The sequence below is a fragment of the Saccostrea cucullata genome, unplaced genomic scaffold (assembly GCF_032062105.1).
Source record: "Saccostrea cucullata isolate Sc308-1 unplaced genomic scaffold, CSIRO_AGI_Scuc_v1 ctg4594, whole genome shotgun sequence".
NCBI classification, from domain to species: Eukaryota; Metazoa; Mollusca; class Bivalvia; order Ostreida; family Ostreidae; genus Saccostrea; species Saccostrea cuccullata.
The window spans coordinates 43,838-71,013 of NW_026940767.1; the positions used below are offsets into that span (position 1 = coordinate 43,838).

At 33.9% G+C, this 27,176-nt stretch overlaps 1 protein-coding gene and 1 long non-coding RNA gene across 2 annotated transcripts in view; both read right to left on the reverse strand.

Moving 5' to 3' along the window:
• Positions 1-2,961: 2,961 nt before the first annotated feature.
• Positions 2,962-3,364, reverse strand: LOC134256259 (uncharacterized). The gene is made up of 2 exons (XR_009989692.1): positions 3,246-3,364; positions 2,962-3,118 (listed from the first exon to the last, which is right to left on the reverse strand). It is a non-coding gene; the product is annotated as an uncharacterized LOC134256259 (long non-coding RNA).
• A 4,783-nt stretch (positions 3,365-8,147) lies between these two features.
• The window catches only part of LOC134256258 (serine-protein kinase ATM-like), a 28,651-nt gene continuing 9,622 nt past the window's right edge, over positions 8,148-27,176 (reverse strand). The window contains exons 3-7 of the mRNA XM_062738911.1: positions 24,980-25,195; positions 24,659-24,758; positions 24,436-24,575; positions 18,524-18,619; positions 8,148-8,319 (exon numbers count right to left, since the gene is read on the reverse strand). Coding sequence (XP_062594895.1) covers positions 8,148-8,319; positions 18,524-18,619; positions 24,436-24,575; positions 24,659-24,758; positions 24,980-25,195 — 724 coding nt within the window. The remainder of the gene's footprint in view (positions 8,320-18,523; positions 18,620-24,435; positions 24,576-24,658; positions 24,759-24,979; positions 25,196-27,176) is intronic.

The following is a 27,176-nucleotide window of genomic DNA, read 5'->3' on the forward strand; positions in this document are numbered from 1 at the left end:
ATACCAGTATATATAAACATTGATATTACCCTGAATATTTTTATAAATGTACATTCAAAAAAATTGAAAAAAAAACGACAATGATTTTTTCCTAAATCCATATTGAAAGTGAACAATTAATGAAATTTTAAGTTGTCATTTTTATAAATAACAACATGTGTACCAAATTCCAGTGGATGTGTATTAATATTAAAAAAACATATCTTGTAAGTTGCGTATCCTGAAGTTGTTTTGTTTTATACTACAGTGAAATGTGTGACTTTTTAGCAGGGCTGACAGATTCGTTGAAGTAGTCAGCCCTGCTGGTCCACCTGAATTTTTTCCGAGTTTCGTACACTGATAAAGGCACCTTTTTTCATCATAAATATATATACTTAGATCATTGGCAAATACCCAGGTGCAAAGAAAAAGATTTTCAAAGAATTAAAGTATTTTCACTATATAACCAGAAAACGCACTTACACAAAATGGGTAAACCCCTGATACAGGGCCATAAAATTTACAAATCAGGTTGAGGCACTCTTGCTCATTATAACCATATACTAATTTAGTTTATTTGATATCCAGGAGCAGAGAGGAAGATTTTCAAAGAGTTAATGTTTTTTTCACTATATAATCAAACAGGTAAACATGATAAACAATTGGCAAAGAACCCCTCACACTGGAGCCATAAAATTCACAATTTTGAAAGAGGCACTCTAACTCATTATACCATGTACTTAGTTAGTTTATTTAATCCCCTTCCTTGCAGTAACGCATTTTAACGCATATACAAATATATTTCTAACGCAATATCACGCTTATACCATTTCCCCGCAATCACACATTTTCACGCACTTAAAAAAGTCCATTTAATATTCAATTTATTATCAGATTCCTTCTATTTTATACTTGCTTTTCATCATAAAATAAGAAAAGTTATTTTTTAATTAAAATATTACGTGATAATATTATTTACGCTAAACTTTAGAGAAGCTTGTACCCCGCTATAAAGTGCTTGCGGGGAAATGGTAACATAATATTACTTATTATGACTAAAGCTATATGTTATACCACACCTTTGTTGTAAATGGAGTTAATACCCAGGAGCAGGGCATTACATTCTCAAAAGAATAAATGCATTTTCACTATATAATCAAAAGAAGCACTTCCGCCCTAACACCAGAACCTCTGACCCTGGTGCCATAAACTTCACAATTTTGGAAGAGGCACTCTTGCTCATCATAACTATGTACTTAGTTAGTTTATTTAATACCCAGGAGCAGAGAAGAAGATTTTCAAAGAAATAATGCATTTTCACTATATAATCTATAGAGCCCCGCCCTTATATCAGAACCCATAGCCTCGGGGGCTATAAATCTGGAAATTAGTTGAAAGTACTTATGAATGTATACTTTATAGGTATAATTTCTTCTGCATTAGTGCAAGGCCAAGGAAGCAAAAATTTTTACAGATTTCATTAATTTTGATATCATCTGGCCCCACCCCTCAATCAAGTTTTGACAGCAAGATACAATCTGTCTTACATATATCTGTTTGCCCCTTCACCCACAGATGCAGTATACCAAAATTGGTTGAAATTGGTTCAGTGGTTTGTAAAGCAAAATGTTCAAATGTTAGCAAACGATGCACGACACACAACACATAACGACAGACGAAAAAGGATAAGGATGAGTAATTTGAGTGACACAGGTGAGTTTAAAAACACTGACGTATATGCAAAAATTTCTTTTTTAAGAATGAATTTTAACAAATCAGGTTCTGTATATATGAGTTTTGGTGCTATAGTTGTGGTAGTGACCGCTTACAGATTTTGTTAACCAATTGTCATCGTTGTAGATCTCCTTGCAGGACGGCTACAAATTACCAGCTGTAGATGAGTTGTAGAATGGAAGTTGTAGGCTGTTAGTTGTAGTGGTAGTTGTTGGCTGTTGAGTTGTAGTGGTAGTTGTTACATTTTTAAAAGTTGTAAAAAATGAGTTGTACAGTAGTAATATTTTGCTGTTGTAAACCGCTGTTGAGTTGTCACGGTCAGCAGTGCCAGCTCTGCTGGTTGTTGTATTATATACAGAAAGTCTCGTAGGCTGTTGAATGGAAGTGGTTGTTTTCAGTAAAAATTTAAATTAATGATCATTTTATATTATGCCCTAGCTATAAGGGTTGAGTTGTTGTGGTAGTTGTAGGCTGTTGAGTTTTAGTGGTTGTTGTATGCTGCTGAGTTGTAGTGGTAGTTGCATGCTGCTGAGTTGTAGTGGTTAATTTTGTAACTGTGTATGTACCTTTTTTTTGTCAATGGCTGTCAGATTATGATAGATGTTTGTTGTTTACCTATTGACTTTGCAAAATTTAAAGGTTGTAATCATGTTGAGCCCACGGGCCTTATAGGCTTTTGAGTATTGTGTAACAACTTTCAAACAATTAAATTTGTAGCGGTTGTTGTAGGCCACGAAATTCACAATTCAGTGGTTGTTGTAGGCACCAGTTGCTTCTCATATTTATAGACTGTTGAGCATGGTACTCTATTTACTTAATGGCTGTTGAGGTAGATCAGAGTAACATTAAGAGAAAATGCTGAGTTGTACTTTATGCTGAGTTGTACTGGTAGAGCTGCTGAGGTAGTGGTTGTTGGCTGTTCAAAAGTTTTGCAAATTTTATCATAAAATGGTTGATTAATACCAAAGTAGCAGATTTAGGTATTAATTTATTTTAGTTGTAGGCTGCTGAGTCGTGGTAGTTGTAGGCTGCTGAGTTGTAGTAGTAGTTGTAGGCTGTTGAGTTGTGGTGGTAGTTGTAGGCTGCTGAGTTGTGGTGGTTGTAGTTGGCTGTTGAGTTGTAGTAGTAGTTGTAGGCTGTTGAGTTGTTGTGGTAGTTTTAGGCTGCTGAGTCGTGGTAGTTGTAGGTTGTTGAGTTGTAGTGGTAGTTGTAGGCTGTTGAGTTGTGGTAGTTTCTACAGACTGCTGGGTTGTACTCACACTCACTGTTGTAGTCACAATAAGATTACAGGTCCCGCCATCATTAGCCAGGTTATAACCTTGGTTACAATAACAGAAGTAGCTCCCTTCTGTGTTACTACAGGCCTGGCTACAGTTGTGGTTGTTAGTTGCACACTCATTTACATCTGTGAATAAATCAAATAAAACAGTTGTAAAATAAATTCAACACATTTCAACTGAGATTTCTAGTCAGCTGGTTTTAATTATTTTTATGGCTTTCAAAACAATAAATTTAAAGCATCATTTTAAAACCTTGACATGAGATGCCATCTGACTTCAGCTCAAATCCAGGTCTACAAGAACAGTTGTAGCTTCCTACTGTATTTGTACACAATTGATGACATCTAGCTTGGCCGTTGCTGCATTCATCAACATCTACAAATATGATTTAGACAACTTATTCAAGAAAACATTGAGAATGGAAAAGAAAACAACCCCTCTTTTACTGTACACAAACGAACCTTTTTTCTTCTGTACATTAATGTTTTTTTCTAGGAGCAGAGAAGAAGATTTTCAAAGAATTAATGCACACTATATTATCAATAGGGCCCCGCCCTAACACTAGAACCCCATTTTGGTTACTCTGGGGCCACAAAATTCACATTGAAAAAGGCACTAGCCATCATATCTACACTTATGTTTTTTTAATACCCAGAAGTAGAGAAGAAGATTTTCAAAGAAATCATGCATTTTTAAATATCACACAGTAGAGCCCTGCCCTAACACCAGAGACAGTGACAGCCTGGGTCATAAAATTGATAGGGAGGCACTCCACCCCACAGTTACAGGGGGTGGTTAGTTTATTTAATACCCAGGTGTTGGTGAAGATTTTCAAAGAAAAACACTAGATTCTATTAGCACTGACACATCTGACAGCAATACATGTTTGCATACTTATGAATTTCACAATTTTGGTAAATACTCAATGTCATTACATCTCTACAACAGTTTGCCTGCTTGATGTCCAAAGTACATGTTTATAGTAAATTTTTAAAGACTGCAATAATTTTGGTGGTTTTGGCCCCACCCCTCAGGCCCCAGGGGCGGGGACCATAAAATTCATAATTTTTGTTCCCCTTCACCCAGAGATGCTGTATACCAAATTTGGTTGAAATTGGTTCAGCGGTTTCAGAGAAGAAACTGAAAATGTTCAAATGTTAACACACAGACGCACGACACATGATACACGACGACGGACGAAAACATTAACATTGGTATCTACAACATCAGGTGACTAAAAACTTTAACTTCAACATTGATATTTACAACAAAAGATAAGATGTCATGATCAACAATAGGCCCAAGGGCATTGAATCGCTCTTCTGATAAATTGTACAATCTATCACTTCTATTAGAAGCCTCCAACTCTATTAGAATCATAAGACCCAAAATGCATCAACTTACAAAGTTTGATAATATTTAGCCAGTTAAGACTGAAGATATTATAATATAATTATAAAATACCATAAGTAGGTCACAGTGACCTACCTTTTGATTGAAATTTTCTGAGGACTCAAGATACATTAATTTTGAACAAAAGCTGATGATTCTAATTAAATAAGTACATGATATATTCAAAAGTAGGTCACCATGACCTACTCTTTGGTCACTACATTCTCTGAAAATCCAGATGTATCATCGGAAAAGTTCTATGATTCTAAGCCAATTAGTACCAGAGATAATTAAATATAGCCATCAAGTGTCAGAAGTAGGTCACGGTGACCTACTTTTTGGTCGACATTATTCAAACACCCATAATGCCTAAATTGACAAAATTTGATGATTCTAAGCCAATAAGTACCTGAGATATTCAAAATTAGGTCACTGTGACCTACTTCTTGTTGGACATCGAATGAAACCCTACGATGCCTCAACTGACAAAGTTTGATAATTCCAAGCCAATAAGTACCAGATATAATTAAATATAGCCATAAAATGTCAAAAGTAGGTCACAATGACCTACTTTTTGGTCCAGTTTTCTCCGAAAACCCATGGTGCCTAAACTGACAAAGTTTGATGATTCTAAGCTTATACGTATATTCAAAAGTAGGTCACTGTGACCTATTTTTTGGTCCACATTCACTGAAAACCTAAGATGCCTCAACTCACAAATTTGATGATTCTTAGCCAATAAAGTGCCTGAGATACTTAAATATAGCCATAAAATGTCAAAAAGAGGTCACTGTGACCTACTTTTTGGTCGACGTTCTGAAAACCAAAGATTCATCAACTTACAAAGTTTGATGATTTCAAATCAATACCAGAGATACTTATATATATAGTCACAAAATGTCAAGTAGGTCACCATGACCTACTGTTAGGTTGTCACTCTCCAAAACCCAAGATGCATTGACTTACAAAGTTTGATGATTCTAAGCCAATAAGTACTGGGATACTAAAATAAAGCCATAAAATGTCAACAAGGTCACCGTGACCTACTTTTAGGTCGTCACTCTCCGAAAACCAAATATGCATGGACTCACAAAGTTTGATGATTCTAAGCCAATAAATACCTAAAATTCTGAAATATAGCCATAAAATGTCAAAAGTAGGTCATCGTGACCTACATTTTGGTCGACATTTTTAAAGACCCAAGATGCATCTACTGACCAAGTTTGATGATCGTAGGTCTCAAGGTAATCAAAATATGTGTTTTAAACAATTTGAAAACAAATGTCGGCAAATTTAAAACAGTAGGTCACAGTGACCTACTTTTTCATAAACATGTTTTAAGGTCCAAGATGCATCAACTTACAAGATTTGATGATTCTAAACTTCCCGGTGTCTGAAATAATGGGATTTTATGTTTTTAAAAGGATAAGTCATAAAGTTCAAAAAAGTAGGTCACTGTGACCTACTTTTAAGTTCACATTGTTCAGGGACCCAAGATGCATCAACTGACAAAGTTTGATGACCATAGGCCTTAAAGTGCCCGAAATATGCCTTCAAATCAATTTGAAAACAAATCCCCACAAAATTTAAAGTAGGTCACCCTGGCCTAACTTTTGAGTTAACATGATGTGAAGTCCTAAAAGATGCATCAACTTACAAGAATTGATGATCCTAGTCTTCATAGTAAGCAAAATATACACGTTTTTATTAATCTAAATTTAGGTCAACTTTGAAGTGACCTGTAGACCACACCCTTTGCCCCAGGGTAATTCCCCATGCAAATTTTAATCTTCAACATATCCTGCATCCTTGTATGTAAGTTTGGTGATAATCTGCCTGGTGGTTATGGAGAAGAAGATTTTTTAGCAACCAGTATTTTTGGTTTTGTTTTCCTGATTATCTCCCCTTGTTAAGGGTTCCAACCCTTATTTTAGTATAAATGGTAGCCCTTGGGCGAAGGATACCCTGTGACAAATTTGGTACTGATTGGCCAAGGGGTTCTTGATTATGGCCTATTTTAGAGAGGCCCATGGGCCACATCGCTCACCTGAGTAGCTTTGACCATTCTGTTCATTACCAGATTTCCCCCTTGTAGTACATGCATCCCTAACCCTACCCCACTGATCATAATTTAGACATTTTGAAATCTACACTACCCCAGGATCCTTCCATGTGCACGTAAGTTTAAGCTTTTCTGGCTCAGTGGCTCTTGAGAAGAAGATTTTCAAAGATTTTTTCTATATATTTCAATGTAAAACTTTGATTCCCCATTGTGGCCCCGCCCTTCCCCCGGAGGTCATGATTTGAACAATTTAGAATCTACACTATACCAGGATGCTTCCACATAAGTTTCCTATATATTTCAATGTAAAATTTTGATTCCCCATTGTGGCCCCGCCCTTCCCCCGGGGGTCACGATTTGAACAATTTAGAATCTACACTACCCCAGGATGCTTCCACATAAGTTTCAGCTTTTCTGGCCCAGTGGTTCTTGAGAAGAAGATTTTTAAAGAGATTATTTCTATGTAAAACTTGATATATTTCTATGTAAAATTTTGATTCCCCATTGTCAAAGATTTTTCCTATATATTTCTATGTAAAATTTTGATTCCCCGCCCTTACCCCGGGGGTCATGATTTGAACAAATTAGAATCTAAAATATGCCAGGTTGCTTCCACATAAGTTTCAGCTTTTCTGGCCCAGTGGTTCTTGAGAAGGTTTCCAAAGATTTTTTCTATATATTTCAATGTAAAACTTGGATTCCCTATTGTGGCCTTGCCCAACCCCTTGGGGTCATGATTTGAACAATTTAGAATTCTACACTACCCCAGTATGCTTCCACATAAGTTTCACCTTTTCTGGCCCAGTGGTTCTTGAGAAGAAGATTTTCAAAGATTTTTCATACATATTTCTATGTAAAACTTGGATTCCCCATTGTGGCCCCGCCCTTCCCCAGGGGGTCATGATTTGAACAATTTAGAATCTACACTATATCAGGATGCTGCCACAGTTTCAGCTTTTCTGGCCCAGTGGTTCTTGAGAAGAAGATTTTTTAATGACCCAACCCTATTTTTGTCTTTTCTTGATTATCTCCCCTTGCGAGGGGATATGTCCCTTCATTTTAACAATTTAAATTCCCATTCATCCAAGGATGCTTTGTACCAAGTTTGGTCAAAATTGGCCCAGTGGTTCTTGAGAAGAAGTCGAAAATGTGAAAAGTTTACAGACGGACGGACAGACAGACGGACGGACGACGGACAAAATGTGATCAGAAAAGCTCACTTGAGCCTTCAGCTCATGTGAGCTAAAAAGTAAGTGTTTCTATTGTCTTTTATTTACAAGTAAATTCTTTTCTAAGAAATTTAGGGGCAATACGACACTACTAGTCCTATCTTGTTCTTTATTACAGACAGACAAACAAGGGTAAAACAGTATAACATCCTCTCCTTCTGATCGGGGGTATAATACATATGAATTCAAATATTATATTGTTAGGAACATAAACAGATTTGTTAAACAACAAAGATTTTCATAAAATATAGAGCATATAAAATACTGTAGACCAACTTTTATGCACCTGTGAGAAATATCCGTGAGTTTCATGACCTTCTTTAACATGCGACTATTTATTGACGTGAACCAATTATTATAATTTGTATTTGTAGAAAATGTTTAATCAGTCGTGAAAATTAATCGTCCTGGATTGACTTCAAAATGAATAATCATGAATAAAAGATGACATAGTAGTTGGTTTACAGTATCTTACTGATGGTATAAATAGCTCAAACCATTTTCTTTCTCAGTTAAAACAAACCCTGTAATTGCTCTGACAGCCTGGTCAATCTGGTAGATACACTGCAGATCAGAGAGGATGGGATACAGACATCTACAGCTCTCCATGCTGGCATCTCGTAATCTGTCTAAAGCATTTTTCCTTGTAGGTAAAAAAAAAAGTAAAAGTTTAAAATCTTACTTCATATAACAATTTCAAACACAACAAAAAAATATCGCTTTAGTTTTAAATTTACATGAATTTTTTCACAGAACAAAGTAGAACTGTCCAAAAGGGACAAATACCCTCACTGAGTTTTTCAGAGAAGGTGCCAAATCATGAATATGTGATAGATCTAAGAGGTATTCACAATTTCACAAACATTTAGAATAAAAATAAAATTAATTGCTTATTATATTTTTTTTATGAATGAAACTAATGTGCAGCCTACTAAGAAATCAATAATAAAAATATTGACCGGACATGAATTATAAACTTTTTTTTCTTTCAGAGACCTTGAAATTGCCCAAATGACCTTGGGTCAAAGTCATGAATCACCCTCAGGTCATGAACAATTTTTGTGAGAAGTGGTTTATTCCAATGTTCCTTTGTAAGAAAGATATGCACCCAAACTATAAACTTTTTTCTGTTAGTGACCTTGAACTTGCACAAATGACCTTGATTCAAGGTCTGAACAAACAGGCAGCAAGACAGAATTGAGCAAATTCAGATATAGTCAAACCTGTATTAAGCAGTCATCTACAGGATGCATTAAAAGTGACCTTAATGGAGAGGTGACCTTTAATCTTTTTTAAAGGAATTTATATTCAAATGCATGTATGTCAGTTTTGTGTTTATACAAGTTTATCTTTTGAAAAAGATAGGTGAGCTGGCGCCGTGGCAATTTTTAAAACACAGAAAGGAGGATCCGTGATCAAGTGATTTATTTTGCTGAATTCTTTAATTTTTATCGAGGCTGGAGAGTGATAAAGTTATAATTGTTTTGTGAAGTGTATTTTATAGACACATAGGTAAAGAAATAAGGTTTTTTTGGTGTTGACCTATTGTAGTTTTGGTGCAACGGAACATTTATAACATTTACTGGAGAGGGGGAGAGTCTATATAATATGGAGAAGATGCCAATTGAGGCATCATATGAGCTGGTTTAAGAATAGAATTTCTTGGCAATGTGGCAAATAAAATATAGGGGAGTTAAAAAGAATATAGAAAACAAGTAGAGCTTTTTTAAAAAGCTGTCTTTAGCAAAACCTTAAACAGTAAACTGATCTACACCTATCAGGCCTTATTATTCTTTTGAATCTCTTATATATTTCTACCACGGTTATCACTCGGTCATCTCCGTAAACTTTGACTGGCTGAGATCTTTCGTACCTTCTTCAGACAAGAAAGGGGTAAAGAATAATAACAAATTCTAAAGCCTGCAAGAAATAAAAATCAAATTTTATTTACAATGAAATTAAAGAGACCTTTTTAGTTATTTCTATAAAAAATATCAGGTTATTTAGAGTTAATTACTGCTGATTTTATTGTTCGCTTTGTCATATTTTAAGATTGTAAATCTTGAAAAATTGTTAAGTCATAGAAGTCATAACTTAGATTATCAGAAAGTTATCTCCCTTGCCTTGAACACCATTTCAACCAATGAAATAATTGAAAACAATTTCTACCGATCACAAAAGTAGAGGAAGTGCATAGTCCGAAGACTGTAAAAAACTTCAACTATATACATGTAATACCAAGGAAGACGGTAAAGATGTGAAGTAACTTGGTCCTTTGGATCATCTTTGTCAAGAAATGTTAGGATAAAAGCCAATACACATCAGATTTTTTAAAAAATAAATAATGGATTTATTCGTTATTTTTTGTGTAAAGTCTTGTTTCTGCAATTTGTAAGATTGGCTGAATTGACCAATCAGATATTAGGGTCTATCTTTGGTTGTGCTTATAGACTTAAAAAAAAAACTCCCTGTCTTTGTTTAGAACAATCAGATAATGACTCGGGCTTTTCCATCAGAAAAAAAAACAACAAATATGTAGTTGTCTTTTTTTTCTTCCCCAGAATGCACGACCATGAAGCAGAGCATGCATATTCAAGGAATTTGGACTAATGTAGTTGCTAAGTAGTACTCAAGAGCACTAGCAATTATGTATTTTACTACAAAATATACAAGAAAGTTAGGTATTGGACATTAGTGATTTCACTTTTTTGTATTCAGTAGATGCATGACTTTTGTAGATGAATTCAAACTAATTTTAATGAATTCAAAAACATTTAAAATAAAATACCTGTATATTGAATCTTACAGAATGTTGCATATTATCCCTCATCCCTCTTTATTTAAAACTGACTTACACACAATTTGATACAAGTGAGGTCAAAGTCAAATAAAGGGTCAAGGTAAAAAATGTTGATACGGTTGAATTGCTCTCATCAGTATGAAACAGCATATGAAGTTTGATAAAATATCTTCAACAGTATTTTTAAATCGGAGCTAAACACTAATTAAAGATAAGTGAGGTCAAAGTAAAGGTCAATGTCAAATAAAAGATCAAGGTCAAAATGTTGATGCAGTTGAATTGCTTACATCAGTATGCATCAGCATATGAAGTTTGACACTGATTTAGGAAAAGTGAGGTCAAAAGGTCAAAGGAAACATCAAAGTAAAAAATGTTGATGCAGTTGAATTGCTCTCATCAATATGTATCAACATATGAAGTTTGATAAAAATATCTTGAATGTTATCTTTAAGACTGAGCGAAACACTAATTAAAGATAAGTGAGGTCAAGGTCAAAGGAAAGGTCAAGGTCAAAAAATGTTGATGCAATTGAATAGCTCTCATCATTATATATCAACATGTGAAGTTTGATAACACCATCTTGAATGACATGTTTAATTTACAGTTTAAAACTGAGCTAAACACTAATTCAAGAAAGTGTGGTCAAGGTCAAAGGAAAAGTCAAGGTCAAAAAATGTTGATGCAGTTGCAAAGCTCTTATCAATATCTATCAGCATATGAAGTTTGATGAAAATATCTTGGATAGTTTCTTTGAAACTTAGCTTTGAACAGAGCTAAACACAAAGTATGACGGAAAGGATGGAGGGATGGAAAGACGGAAGATGGACATGACAAACTATATATGCCCAGGCCATATTCATGGCAGGGCATAACAATTATAAGGGATGTTTTGTTGTGGAAACAGTGAAAGAAATATGTTAAGAACACACAGTTAGTAATATTTTGAGATGACAGTTTAAAAATACAGATAAATAAATTGAAAAACAGCGCATTTTTTTGGGGCACAAAAATATGTATAAATATACATTTTTTTTTTTTCAATGGGTGGCTATCTACCTCTGTCTGTCAATTTTTTTTTATGGAGAGCTGCAGATCTGCAGCTACTGTGTAACAAGAAACAAATCAAAAATATAATTTGAAGAGAAATGCCAGGTATTTTAGGCTTATGGTGATGGTGACAGGTACTTCAGGATAACTAGTTCAATTTTTATACATCAAACAAGTTACAAAATGCATTGTAGTGTCGCTCACTTTTTTATTTACAGTGATTTTCATTGGGGTTTATCCTAGATTTAATTTTTTTTGTATATGCCAGTTACTTGGGGGTGAATTTCACATTTTACTGGAATATGTCACCTCGATTCAGTACTTTCAGTACTTTGATTTACATTAGTAACAAAAATTAGGAATCAACTGACTCCAGATCAGGTCACGTGATTGGACAAAATAGCCACTAAATACAGGGAAAAGTGGCAATTTCTTTTGAAATTTGATGACCGCTGACCATGTTACATAGGTTACACAGTGACTGCTTAATAGAGTTACTATATACTGTATATGGGGATAATAACCTGAGGTGTTTATATTTGCTATATTCACAGTGTTAATAAAGCCATGAATTCAAGAAAAAGCGAGTACAGTAAAACTCGTTTAGTACGAACATGGATATAGCGAATTCATGGATATAGCGAAGTTTTTATGGAACCCCGGCAAAATTCTTACAAATTTTTGTAAAATTTTACGGTTATAACGAACTCTGATATAACGAATTTACGGATATAGCGAACTGAATTTGAGTCCCGCTGAAGTTAAATATAATGAAATTTACATCTTTTATAACGAACCCTCAAAGATTATAAAAAAAATGATAAATTATACTTACTTTATTTCCTTTTAGCATTTTGTATATAAAATTCAATTCATAAGAAAACCTTAGTTATCGAAGATATGCCTTGTAATATATGCTTCACTAATATAGTAGGTAGTTATTCTTGAAGAAAAACATGCATAGTGCGAATTTGCTATAATGGTTATAAGAATTCGTTATACCAATATAACGAATTACGGATATAGCGAATTAAATTCACAGGTCCCCAGGACTTTGCTATAACCGAGTTGTACTGTAGGTTTTCGTATAAATTGATTTTTTTAAAAATTGAGAATAAATTAGTCAATACGATAGGTATATGTACATAAGAACAAATGATAGAATGCATGTTACTTAGTAAATACGAGTAATACTTGTAATTCAATTATTTTAATTATCACGCTTTACTTTAATTCAAATAAACAGCTAATAACCTGAACGCCAGATGCTGGGGCCATGAAATTTACAATTTTGGAAGAACACATGAGCCTTATTCCACCCTAAAACCAAAACCGGCAAACCAAGGGCCATGAAATTCACAATTTTGAAAGATGCAATCTTGCTGATTTTTATGCCCTGCCATGAATATGGCCAGGGCATATAGTGTCTTCCGTCCTTCTGTCCTTCCATCACACTTTGCGTTTTGCTCTGTTCAAAGCTCAGTTTCAAAGAAACTATGCAAGATCCCTTACAGAAATTTCTGATAAGTGACTTATAAGTGATTTATTCTTTTACTTATAAGTTGTTTATTCTGGACTTACACTTCACTGATACATTTAACTTATAAGTGACCAATATGTTACTCATTAGGATTTTATATGCAAATGAGCTGCTTGACCTATAAGTGACTTATAAGCCAGTATTAGCCACTTATGCTTTATGTTACTCATTAGGATTTTATATATAGTCACTTATAAGTGACTTATAAGTCAAGCATTAGTCCCTTCATACTTTATCAAGTATTAGTCATCTATAAGTCATCTATAAGTCACTTATAAGTGAAGTACAACACTACCAGTAAGATCTTAATTTAGAACAGGACTTCCAACCATGCAGGGGTTGCATGATATGTTCAAAGCTATGTTTTACATATACACATGTATATCTGCACTTTAGATGAAATAATCAAGTAAAAGTTTTCTGAAAAAAAATCCCTTTCATATGAAAATTCTTTGATGATGCAAACTTAACATATTAATTCAGTTTACAAACAAGAATGTTGAACAAAAAGGCAACAAGATTTAATGACCTTGAGGCTTCTTCAAATTTATGAAATCTAAAAGCAACTGAGTCAATTGATTCAAAATTTCAGGCAAAGGAAGTTAAAATAGAGAGATGATGTAAATAGAACCTACTTGTTGTACCTGATGTGAAGGCATACTCAAAATAAATCTAAAATCTCTAACAGCCTTTCACAGACACAAACTTGGTTTCAAATTCTTGTTGCTGATCTCTGCAGAGACAAACTTTCTGATTGGCTACCTTGAATACCCATAATGCTCCTTGAGAGAAGTCTAGTATATGGTAAAAATTCTAAGTCCACACTTATACTTGCTCATACTATACTGATCTTCACTTATAAGTGAGGTATAAGTGAAATATTCACTGATATGTAGCTCATCTTTACTTATAAGTGAAGTATTAACGAAATCTGTTCCTCACTTTTACTTACTTTGACTTATAGTAAACTTATAAGTAAATTAAAAAAATTATAAGTGACTTATATTTACATTTCCAATGTCTTTGTCCGAGATAAAATTACCAATTGTAAATGTAATTGATTTCCTCATGAATGTTTTGGCGCGGTTCCAAAAAAAAAAACAAAACCCACGTGTAGGGCGGAACAACAACTAGAGAGAAGCAGGCTTGGAGCCCGTGGATTGGCGGAATCAAAGCATGTAAATTACTGTTTAGCTCAGTTTTAAACATACCATTCAAGATGGTGTTATTAAACTTGTGTGATACATACTGATGAGACGCTATTCATCTGCATCAACATTATCACACTTTACCATTCCATTGATCCACTTCATGAATTCGAAAAATAAGACAGTTATTCCTTAAATAAATTGCTAATAAGTGGATTATAAAACACTTATAAGTTTCTATTAGTTTTTTATACGCCCGTCTTAAGACGGGACGTATTATGTTATAGGCTTCGTGTTCCGTCCGTCTTGTCCGTCTGTCCGTTGTTGTTAGCTTTTTGGTTCCGGCTCATAACTTAAATACTACTAGGCCTAGGATTATCAAACTTTGTCATCTGATGCATCTGGGTAGAAGGTGTGTCGCGCACAAAAAGTAGGTCGCTCTGACCTTTAATTAAAGAAGTTATAGCCAAATATGGAAAAAAACTCGGCCCATAACTAGAAAACCATAAGACCTACAATCATCAAACTTGGCCAGTTTATGCATCTTAGGTAGAAGGTGTGTCGCGACCTATTTCAAGGTCACTGTGACCTTTAATTTAAGTGAATTTTTAAAAAAAAAATGTGTCTTTTTACTATTCATTTATACGTCCCAAATGTTTGTATTCAAACTTCACATGCTGTTACATACTAATGGTGTGCATTAGTGCAATTAAACTTGAGTTTTCCTTTTGTATACATTTTTGACTTAAAAAATGTTATTTAACCTTAATCCAATTTGACCATGTGTGTGTTGGTGACGACCTTGACATACCCATGGGAGCCAGTTGGCGGGAGTCCGTCGTGAAACGGGGCGTGTCTGCGTCTTTGAGCCAACGATATTAGTGACTTTAGTTCTATTTATTGTAAATAATGGCTGTGTAAATATATTGTGAATATTGGTATTTAATTTTCAAGAAACCAAAAAAAATTTTTATCAAACTTCATATGTTGATACATATTGATGAGAGATATGCAACTGCATCAGCATTTTTGACCTTTGACCTTGACTTCACTTTTCCTAAATCACTGTCAAACTTCATATTCTGATACATACTGATGTAAGCAATTCAACTGCATCAACATTTTTTTACCTTGACCTTTTATTTGACCTTGATCTTTCCTTTGACCTTGACCTCACTTATCTTTAATTAGTGTTTAGCTCAGTTTTAAAGATACCATTCAAGATATTTTTATCAAACTTCACATGCTGTTACATACTGATGCAGGCAATTAAACTGATCAACATTTTTGACTTTGACCTTTCCTTTGACCTTGACCTGACATATCTTTAATTAGTGTTTAGATCAATTTTCAAGAAACCATTTTAGATATTTTTATCAAACTTCATATGTTGATACATATTGATGAGAGATATGCAACTGCATCAGCATTTTTGACCTTGACCTTGAACTCACTTTTCCTAAATCACTGTCAAACTTCATATGCTGATACATACTGATGTAAGCAATTCAACTGCATCAACATTTTTTTTTACCTTGACCTTTTATTTGACCTTGATCTTTCCTTTGACCTTGACCTCACTTATCTTTAATTAGTCACAGTTTTTTCATTCAAGATATTTTTATCAAACTTCACATGCTGTTACAAACTTCATATGCCTTTCCTTTCCTTTGACCTTGACCTCACTTTTCCTAACTCAGTGTCAAACTTCATATGCTGATACATATTGATGTAAGCAATTCAACTACATCAATATTTATCAAATTGTGTTTAAGTCAGTTTTAATCAAAGAAATCATTCTAGATATTTTTATTCAAACTTCATATGTTGATACATGCTGATGCGAGATATGCAACTGCATCAACATTTTTGACCTTGACCTTTCCTTTGACCTTGACTTCTCTTTTCTTAAATCAGAGTAAAACTTCATATGCTGATACATACTGATGTAAGCAATTCAACTGTATTAACATTTTTGACCTTGACCTTTCATTTGACCTTGACCTCACTTTTATCAAAATGTTTTTAGTCAGTTTTAAAGAAACCATTTATAATATTTTTTTTTCAACTTCATATGCTGAAACATACTTTTCAACTGCATCAACAGTTTTTTACCTTGGCATTTCCTTTGACCTTGACCTCATTTTAAAGAAATTAGTGTTAAACTTCATATGCTGATGGATACTGATGTAAGCAATTCAGCTGCATCACTATTCAAGATATTCTGATCAAATTTCACACACAAATACAAATTTTCATGTTACATTACTAATATACCCTTGGCGGGGCATTCATGTCCAATGGACATATTTCTAGTTTCTATATACTATGTTAGTTTATTTAATACCCATGAGAAAAGAAGATTTTTAAAGATTTAATTTTTTTTCACTATATAATTAAGAGCCCCCCTTCCCCCCTTACACCAAACTCCTGACACAGGGGCCATGAAATTCAAAATTTTGGAAGAGGCACTCTTAAGTTCTATATATTAAGTATATGAAATTCACAATTTTCGAAGAAGCACTCTTGGTCATCATAAGTATGTACTTAGTTCGTTTGTTTAATATGCAGGAGCAGAGGAGAAGATTTTCAAAGAAATAATGCACTTTTACAATATGATCTATATAGCCCCACCCTAACACCAGAAACCCTGACCCTGGGGCCATGAATTCACAATTTTTGAAGAGGCACTCTTGGTCATCATAACTATGAACTTAGTTAGTTTGTTTAATACCCAGGAGCAGAGGAGAAGATTTTCACAGATATAATGCACTTTTACTATATGATCTATATAGCCCCACCCTAACACAGAACCCCTGATCCAGGGGCCATGAAATTTACAATTCTGGTAGAGGACTCAATTAAGGAATGTTTTTAAGTTTTGTGTGAGTTATTGGTGTGTGAATCACACAGACTTGTCACGTAGGCATATGCCTATGTGCAAGTCTGTGTGATTCACACACCAATAATTCACACTAAACTTAAAAACATTCCTTATATTTACATTTTACATGTTTGGAAGCAACTAAAATATACTCAATATTTGAATTTCTACTGTATTTACTATTTCTACTGGATCAGGTCACTGAGTATACACTTAAATGGTCTTCAAATCAATTTCACAATTGGTTAGAAAAACACAGCTAATGTTTTGCTAATTACATCAGTTTGACTGCTTGATGCTAAAGAAGAAGATTTTTAAAGGTTGCAGTGGTTTTGGAGCTGTCAGTCCCAAGGAGGGCAGCGACCATGAAATTCACAATTTTTGTTCCTCTTCACTCATAGATGCTTTATACCTAATTTGGTTGAAATTGGTTCAGTGGTTCCAGAGAGGAAGCTAAAAATGTTCAAAAGTTTACGACCAATGTCCGATGGATGACAACAAATGAAACAAGAGGCCCACGGGCCTTATAGGAGCATATGCAACAACTTTCAAATGATTGAATTTGTTTCATGTCTTCAAATCACAATTTCACAATTGTACTTAGTTAGTTTATTTAAAACACAGATTTTCAAAGAAATAATGTAAATATTGCATAAAATTACAATTTTCAAGCATCATAACAGTACTTGTTAGTTTATTTAAAACCTAGGAGCAGAGAAGAAGATTTTCAAAGATTTAATGCATTTTCACTATATAAGTAAAGTTTCACAATTTTGGTAGAGGCAGCTCATCATAACTATTTAGATTTTTAAAGGTTGCATTAATTTTACTGAATTGTGTTTTGAAGATTTTCAAAGATTTAATGCATTTTCATTATATAATCAATCCCAAGGAGGGCCATAAAATTCACAATTTTGGTAGAGGCATCAGCATAAATGTCTTAGTTAGTTTATTTAAAACCTAGGAGCAGAGAAGAAATTTTTGTTAATGCATTTTCACTATATAATCATAGATGCAGAACCCCTGACCCTGGGGCCATGAGTTTCACAATTTTGGTAGGCACCTTAATTTGTTTATTCAATACCCAGGAGCAGAGAAGAAGATTTTTGGTTGACAATTTTTGGTCACATCAACAGTTTGACTGCTTGATGTCCGGGAGTAAAGAAGAAGATTTTTAAAGATTGCACTATTTTTAGTGGTTTCCAGAGAGGAAGCTAAAAATGTCACCCACAGATGCTATATGCCAAAGAAATTGGTTCAGTGGTTTCAGAGAAGAACCAATGTCCGATGGATGACAACAAATGAAAAAAGATAGCAATAGGTCACTGAGTTAACTAAGGTGACCTACAAAGGATTTTAATAAAATGGGAAATAATTTTGGAATATACAGTTATTTTAAATCTGAATCAGTACTGCAGTTTTTCTCACCTTGCCATATCCAGAGCAGTGGACACAATAGAGAACTGAGAATGTTTGAGTGTACACAAGGATCTGTGTACTGCTTCATCAAAACTACATTCACTGCTAGAATAAAAACAAGAGGCCCTTGGGCCACATCGCTCACCTGAGATTGCTTTAACCATGTTTGTCTTTACCAGATTTCCCCCTTGTAATACGAGGGTTGATCCAAAAATAATGTCACAACTTTGATAAAATTGCTATAAATTGACGTAAAGCAACAAAATTACACATGATGGAAGCTTCATTTATTTCAAATCAGACCTGAAAAATTCAAAGGAATATAATGTATACTTTCCAAAATATCGAATTTTAAAGAATGTCCATTTATGGTAGTCGCCTCACCTAAATATAATGTCATATGACGGATATGCACCGTCATACTTTTAAGCGTTACCCCTGTTTATTAAAAAATATTTGTGATTCACAAACACTTTCACCAATTCCACTTTCTTTAAGAGTCCTTGGTACCATTATACACTCACTCATTTCATAATTAAGCTCTCTAGATCTGTCAAAATTTTTTGAACAGTAGCAAAGACAAACTTTTTTGACATCAGACACCACTGATTGAACGTTTCCATCCAATCTTCTATCTTTCGGTCTTTTTGTCCTCTGCTGATCATTCAGTGACCAATCACCCGCCCAAAGTTACTGAAACCATCTATTAAGATGTCTCTTATTTAGATTCTTTGTTCTGTAAGTCTGATTAATTAAGGTTACTGTCGCTTGTGATGATTCCCATATTTTGAAGCAACAAATGCGTTACAACTCGTTGAGCCATTTTTTTTCCCATTTCGACAATCCCTTTGTTCAATTTAACGGAGTAAATCAACAACATTTATGATCACAATAAAGTGCCATGCCACAGCATGATACGCCCGTCAAAAAATTACATTTTTCTTGAACAGTTTAGCGTGCAAGAAAATCAGGTCAACCTTGATTCTAAGATTTTGATGATTTTTCCATTCCTGAAAATATTTATCCATCCCCTGTGATGTAGGCATTGATTATAATAAATATTACATCATTGATAGATTTCTACGCTGGTTGTGTTAGACCTTGTCAAATGCCCATCATATTAAACAATATCAAATTAGTCTTAACACCTTAATCTATACCAAATTAATTTTGAAAAGAAAAGGCTGGCCATCAAATGACATATGCTATAAACTGACCAGCAGTTCTTCTGTCTAATCCCCAAAGGATACAGATAAGACTGCTTGATCAGATAGCCTTCCTACAATGAACTCATTAATCTTGTCTACTCATTACTACCAAGAGATGAATGGGTCTGCACTATCTACCATAAAAATTTTTTTTAAAACATATAAAATACTCAAAGATTTTTTTTGGTTGAGATTTAATGTCCGACAGGTTTTTTTATGTCATTCATATGGACATACTGATTCCATCCCACCCCATAAAATTAGTTTTTAAATTAATGATATTAATGTATAATATCAGATTAGTCTATTATGCAATATCAAATTAGTTTTAATTACTTTTCATCAAGTTCATTTTAAAACTTAGGTTAGCCAACAAGAGCTTTTTTAATCCAACAGGCTTAACCATTTGCCCAATACTCAAGGGATATAGATAGCACCAATGCTCTAGCTGCCAGTTAGCTCCTCACACTAAACTCATTAATCTCTCTCTAATTTGACATGCAATTTTCTGTTATCAAAATTCTTCTTGACCAGTGCTAGATAATTACACTCATGGGAGAGGTAGGATTTCTCTAACATACATTATATTTGTTATAGATTGCTGTCAAGTATATTCTTAAAAAAATAAGTATTTTCTTGATTTAACACTTTTTTAATAAGGACAGTGCAATACTCTTACATTATTTGGGATGTGAAAATGAAAAGTAATAAGACACATTTTTTTTTAAAATTTCACTTAAATCAAAGGTCACACCTTGAAATAGGTCGCGACACACCTTCTACCTAAGATGCATAAACTAGCCAAGTTTGATGATTGTAAGTCTTATAGTTTTCTAGTTATGGGCCAGAAAGGATTTTTCCATATTTGGCTACATCTTCTTAATTAAAGGTTAGAGCGACCTACATTTTGTGCGTGACACACCCTCTACCCAAGATTCATCAGATGACAAAGTTTGATAATCCTAGACCTAACAGTATTAAAGTTATGAGCCGGAAACAAAAAAGCTAACAGACAGACGGACAGATGGACGGACACGAAGCCTATAACATAATACGTCCCGTCTTAAGATGGGCGTATAAATACCATTGCCGTCATTTAATTTTCAATTAAAGAATAGAAAATGATGAGAATTGTGTCTTTTAAAAAAATTAGGAGATAAGATATTTTTTTAGAATCTTTTTAATGTGTTTGTCTTTTTCATTCTAAAAAAGATACGCTTTAAAACGTTCCGTTCCGTTGTGACACAGCGACACCCCCTATACTCTATATTTTAAACATCTACAAAATAAATCCAAATAAACATTAAATTAAAATTTCAATGTTAATTAGATTTATATTTGTGCATCTTTTGGTATATTGTATTTGATAATGTGACAGTGTCCATAAAAGATATGGACACTGTGACATTACTTTTGGATCAATCCTCATACCTATTGTGACCCCAACCTACCCCACAGGTCAATGACTGTCAAATTTGGACAATTCAAAATTTACACTACCCCATAATGCTTTCACATAAGTTTCAGCTCTTCTGGCCCAGTAGTTCCTGAGAAGTAGATTTTTAAAGTTTTTTCCCAAACGTTTACATGTAAAACTTGGATTCCAAATTATGGCCCCGCCCTACCCCCAAGGATCATGAGTTGAACAATTTAGAATCTACACTATCCAAGGATGCTTTCACATAGTTTTTCTGACCTATTGGTTTTTGAGAAGATTTTTAAAGAATTTTCCTGTATATTTCTATGTAAAACTTTGATTCCCTATTGTGGCCCCGCCCAACCCCCCGGGGGGTCATGAATCAAATAATATAGATTCTACACTACCCACGGATGCTTCCATATAGTTTTCAGGTTTTCTGACCCAGTTGTTCTTGAGAAGAAGATATTAAAAATTTTTTAAAAATATATTTATATGTAAAAGTTTGATTCCTTTTTGTGGCCCCGCCCTACCCCAAGGGGTCATGATTTGTATAATTTAGATTCTATATCACTGCAGAATGCTTCCAGATAAATTTCAGATTTTCTGGCCTAGTGGTTCTTGAGAAGAAGACTTTTCCTTTATACTTCTATGTAAATCTTTGATTCCCTATTGTGGTCCCGCCCAACCCCTGGGGGTCATGATTTGAACAATTTAGGCCAAAGTTTTTTTTTTTGGTTTATGATTTTTTCACCACAAAAATATGCATTGGGTGGTCGAAAAATAAAAATAGAAATAATTTGGAACCTTGACATATTTTTTCTCGAGCAGCATTGAAATCTATTCAAATAAAAGTAATAAACACAAAACATTTTTCAACTTTATTATTTTTTCTTAAGAACCATTCAGTTTTATGTCAACAAAAATGAATCGCACGCCAAATGACTCAAGAACAGAAATGGTAGTATCAGGATCTGTTACTGTCAATGGTTTTCATTCTTCCGAATTACAAGTCTGAGTTTCCGTAATAGACACATTGCACTGGGACAAATATGGGTAAATTTAAGTGCATCGCCTATTCTCTGGTCAGCCTTTCCACTTATGAAAAAGTTTTTGGAAACTCCGAAAGTGATGGATTGCTTTCACAACAAACTTTTTAAAATACGTTTGTCCCGCCATGTAGTTTGACAATCTGTATTTGAGCAGGTCATTTGAATGTTTGTGAGAGTCTGCCGCAGTACAGTTAAGGCGCACAATGGAAATATCGACAATATATTGTAATTAAAACTGTATTCATAATCGGGATGGCAATTATTTTTAGTACATTATTTATATCGGATAATTGTAATTATGGTTAATAAGTACATACTGAGAATTATTAGATTTTATATTTAGACTTGTATCGTGATGCGGAAGTCACGTGATTTTAGCACATTTACGTGCAGTATAGATGTTACTTATAAATTTCACTAGTGCAAGGGCATAACCAAGTTAAAATTCCAAGTTTAGTTTGTAAATATTTTCAACACGCATTCTAGTTTCTGAAAAGTGCTGCGATCCTATCTAAATTCTGCAATTTTATTGTTAAAATTATATTTGTATGACAGAATGCTGTATTTTTTGCTGGTCAATGGCATTAAATATTGATATATCTAAATTATATTTAAGATTTCATCAGGATCGCAGCAATTTTCAGATAACTTATTACTTCTAGAGTTGAATTGTAAAAGCTTACTATGATCCATTGAGTGTATGCACTTGCACTAGATCAATTTATTAAGACCCCCACGTAACCCTCCAATTTGCTTGCATGCAAATATAGGGCAGTATCTATTATATACGTAATATACAGAAAATAAATTAATAAAATCATAAAGAAGACATTGAATCCAAACTAATGGCCTATAACATATCGGTAACTAATGTTTTATTTAATTATAGAATACATTTTTTGTTGAAAAAATATTTGTTAATCTGCCTCTCACTGCATACAAACTGTGTCACGTTGTACGAAATGACGTCACATTGACAAGTGGATTGCGATCAGTGACTTGTTTATAACTTGTTATGTGGGATTTAACTAACGACAAAACAGCATGCTTTAGTAAGTTTTGATGAAGTTTGATGATTTCTTACAGGTTAAATTAGCAAATCACCTCATTTTATGGTATTTTAAACAATTGTTGTCTGACGTTTTTTGCTTATGATGTCATAGTTAAGTTTTCCAGTACAAATTAGGCTCCGCCCCCTTTTGTAACCTTAGCTGTGCTGCGATTTTAAAATGCTTTAATGATTAAGATGTGTTGTAACTTAAAAAAGCAGTTGTTTGGTCGAGAAAATTTCGGAATAAGAAGACTGTTTCGAGAGTCAGACACATTATGTTTATTTTCGTAAATAGGGGAAAAAAGGGTTGGCGGAATTGTAAGCCAAGAGAAAAAAAACTTTGGCCTTAGAATCTACACTACCCCAGTATGCTTCCACATAAGTTTCAGCTTTTCTGGCCCGGTGGTTCTTGAAAAGAAGATTTTTCCTATATATTTCTATGTAAAACTTTGATTCCCTATTGTGGCCCTGCCCAAATCTGGGGGCTATGATTTGAAAAATTTAGAATCTACACTACTATATGCTTCCATATACCATATGAGTGGAAATTTTAGTGAGATGCAAATTTAGCGATTTGTCCTTAAAAATTGGTATTTTATTTTTTTCGAGATGTAATTTTAGAGATTTTAGAAAGCTTACTAAAGAATCTATAACAAATAAAGTGCAATTAATTTTTAGCGATATTCAATTTTAGCGATTTTGACACCCTCGCTAACAATGCCAAAATTAAATCCTCACTAAAAATTCTACTTATATGGTAAGTTTCATCTTTTCTGGCCCAGTAGTTCTTGAGAAGATTTTTTAAAGACCTCACCCTATTTTTGTCTTTTCTTGATTATTTTCCCTTGTAAGGGGACTTGGCCCTTCATTTTGAAAATTAAATTTCCCTTCACCCAAGGATGCTTTGTACCAAGTTTGGTTAAAAATGGCCCAGTGGGTCTTGAGAAGAAGCCAAAAATGTGAAAAGTTTACAGACAAACAGACAGCTAGATGGACGAACGACGGACAGAATGTGATCAGAAAAGCTGACACTTGAGCCTTCAGCTCAGGTGAGCTTTTAATTAAAAGAATGGAAAATTTGAAAGCTAAACGATAATGTAAATACTTGCCAACAGAAACTACAGTGTCAATGATGTGTTGATGTTTTTAGAAGGTATAATGCCAGAGCTTTATCATTCCAAAGATTGTTTTACCTTTCATCCATGTTAAGATCCCACTTTCCTACTTTAATTGCAGACTTGAAGATAAGATTTCTTATTGCACCAGACTTTGGATTTGGATAATTTTCTAAGTAGCTGTCCAACAAGTTTTTTGATCCAAAACTGTCCAGAGCCTAAAGATTTAAATTATAAAGAAAATAAAATTTTCCCCATTTATTCCAGGTATCACGAGTTGTTAGATAGAGATGTCCTTTACCTTAAGTAAGTCCACTTCCTGTTGGCTGTGCTGCTGGAGCCCTATATCGTATGTGATAACAGCCTTCTCCCACTGACCCTCATGTTCATACATCCTTATTCTGTACAAAACAAGAACAATATCAACTTAATTATCCTATATTAATTAGTTAAACCATAAAAATTGGAGGACATTGTTTTGGTGAATTCCGCAAGCAATATACAAAATGTGGTCCATAACATTCATATTTTTAAGTTTAACTATACCACCAAATTGATTAATTAAAGAAGAAAACTGTTTCAGTTTATTTACAAAAATGGATCAAGAGATAATCTAGGCTACCTTGATACTGGATCTGGGAGACGGCCTGCCCCACATCCATACACCCCGTCTGGATCCCCGATCTGTCTGTAGGCCTCCAGGAGTAGGTCCTGTACATTGAGGGTCACCTCACCAGACACAGAACTCAGAGAATCCACCTGGGAATCTTGTGTAAAACTCTGACTTACAACCTCACTCAATGAAGAGGATTTCTTTAATGCCTCCTCCTGTTTTATTCTAAAAAAGTTTTGTTTTACTCCGTTATATTGTACATGTACATAATGTTGTAATGAAAGGAGAAGAAATACTGATATATATATTGGAGGATGCAGGTCTAATCCATTATGATGATTAGTTCATCGCAAATACATATATCTGCATAAAACTTTTTAAAAATCTTGTACATGTATATATATATATATATATATATATATATATATATATATATATATATATATATATATATATATAGAAAGCACAAAGAAATTCACTTTTATATGGATACCCACTTCTGCCCCAGCCCGGGGTTGAACTCTCGAACCTTCGAATCTTCTCCTAGCAGTGCAGGAACAGCGCGCTTTCTAGACCGCTGGGCTATCTAGGCAAGACTTGCCTAGATAGCCGAGCGGTCTAGCGCATATATATATATATATATATATATATATATATATATATATATATATATATATAACCCCGGGGCTGGGGCGGAAGTGGGTATCCATGTAAAAGTGAATTTCTTTGTGCTTTCTATATTAATATTTCTTCACTTAGGGCAGTTATGTTAGTTTAAGAGTTGTTGTAAAATGTGCTTTATATATATATATATATATCCAAAATTTAAATAATGTCTCAGTAATCGCATAACAATATCAAAAAAAAATTTAAAAAGACAAGAGGCCCATGGGCCTTATAGGTCACCTGAGCATCATGCAACAACTTTACAACGATTGACTTTGGTTCATGTTTTAAACTAGATGTCATGGCATTCACAATTTTGAAAGAGGCACCATTGCTAATCATAACTATACACTTAGCATGTTTAGTTTGGTTACTTAATACCCATAGGCAGGGTAGGGGAACAAAAAAATGCATTTCGACTAATCAGTAATGAAATTGTTTGAAAATCTTCTTCACATGTACCGCATCGAGGGTTCTTAAATTTAGAGACTGTATAAGCATGGTCGTTGAATTGGGAAGAACAAAGTATTCTCTTTAGGTTTTTGGGTTGGCGTTTACTGTTGATAAAACGACAGTTCTTGTATATGTTTTTCGTTTGTTCATCCTCTCTAAGTAGGTTGTTCAATTCATAAATAATTGAAGTCATGTTTTGATTTCTCGGGTTATGCGTGTGCACAAATGGTATTATTTCAACGTCATTCGCACGTCGTATGTTTAAAAGTAACTGACTTCTATCACACTCCTTGGCTTTCTTTATACCATTATCTACAAGTTGTTCTGGATATTTTTGGTTTAATAAATACAGTTTTAATTCCTCCAGTCGTATATCCCTGATATTGGTATTACTCACAATGGTGCATATCCTTCTTGCGAGGTTATATGGTATAGCTGTTTTAGTGTGATGGGGATGGCTCGATCCAAAATGCAGATATTGGTGTGTATCGGTTGGTTTATAGTAAATATCCGTATTTAAGCTGGTATTATCCTTTGTTACAAGAACGTCGAGGAATGGCATTTGCATGTCATCTGTTTCCATCGTGAATTTGATATCCGAATTCATTTGGTTCAAAAAATTATTTTTCCTTGGTATAGAGAAAAAATAAAATCCAAATTCAAATGACAAACTCAAACTTTTATCTAAAGCGCTTTTGACCCATGCAGGCTCATCAGTAAATTTGAAATTGTATACAACTTACATTATGACGTCATTCTCGTAACATTATGTAGGCAACGTTAAACATAATGATTGTGACGTAATAATAATCAAGTTTTACAGTTCATCTGATCAAACTTTAGCACCTATTATTAATGGCAACATTTTAAATATAAATTGTACATAATAAAATAATTTGATATAAATTTCTTTTAACTGTTCAATTTTGGTTTAAACAGATTTATAACATACTGTTCTTTGGCTTTCTGTAATTGTTCATTTTCCTCTTTTATTTTGTAACAAGAGGCCCATGGGCCACATCGCTCACCTGAGAAGCTTTGACCATTCTGTTCTTTACCAGATTTCCCCCTTGTAATACATTATGTA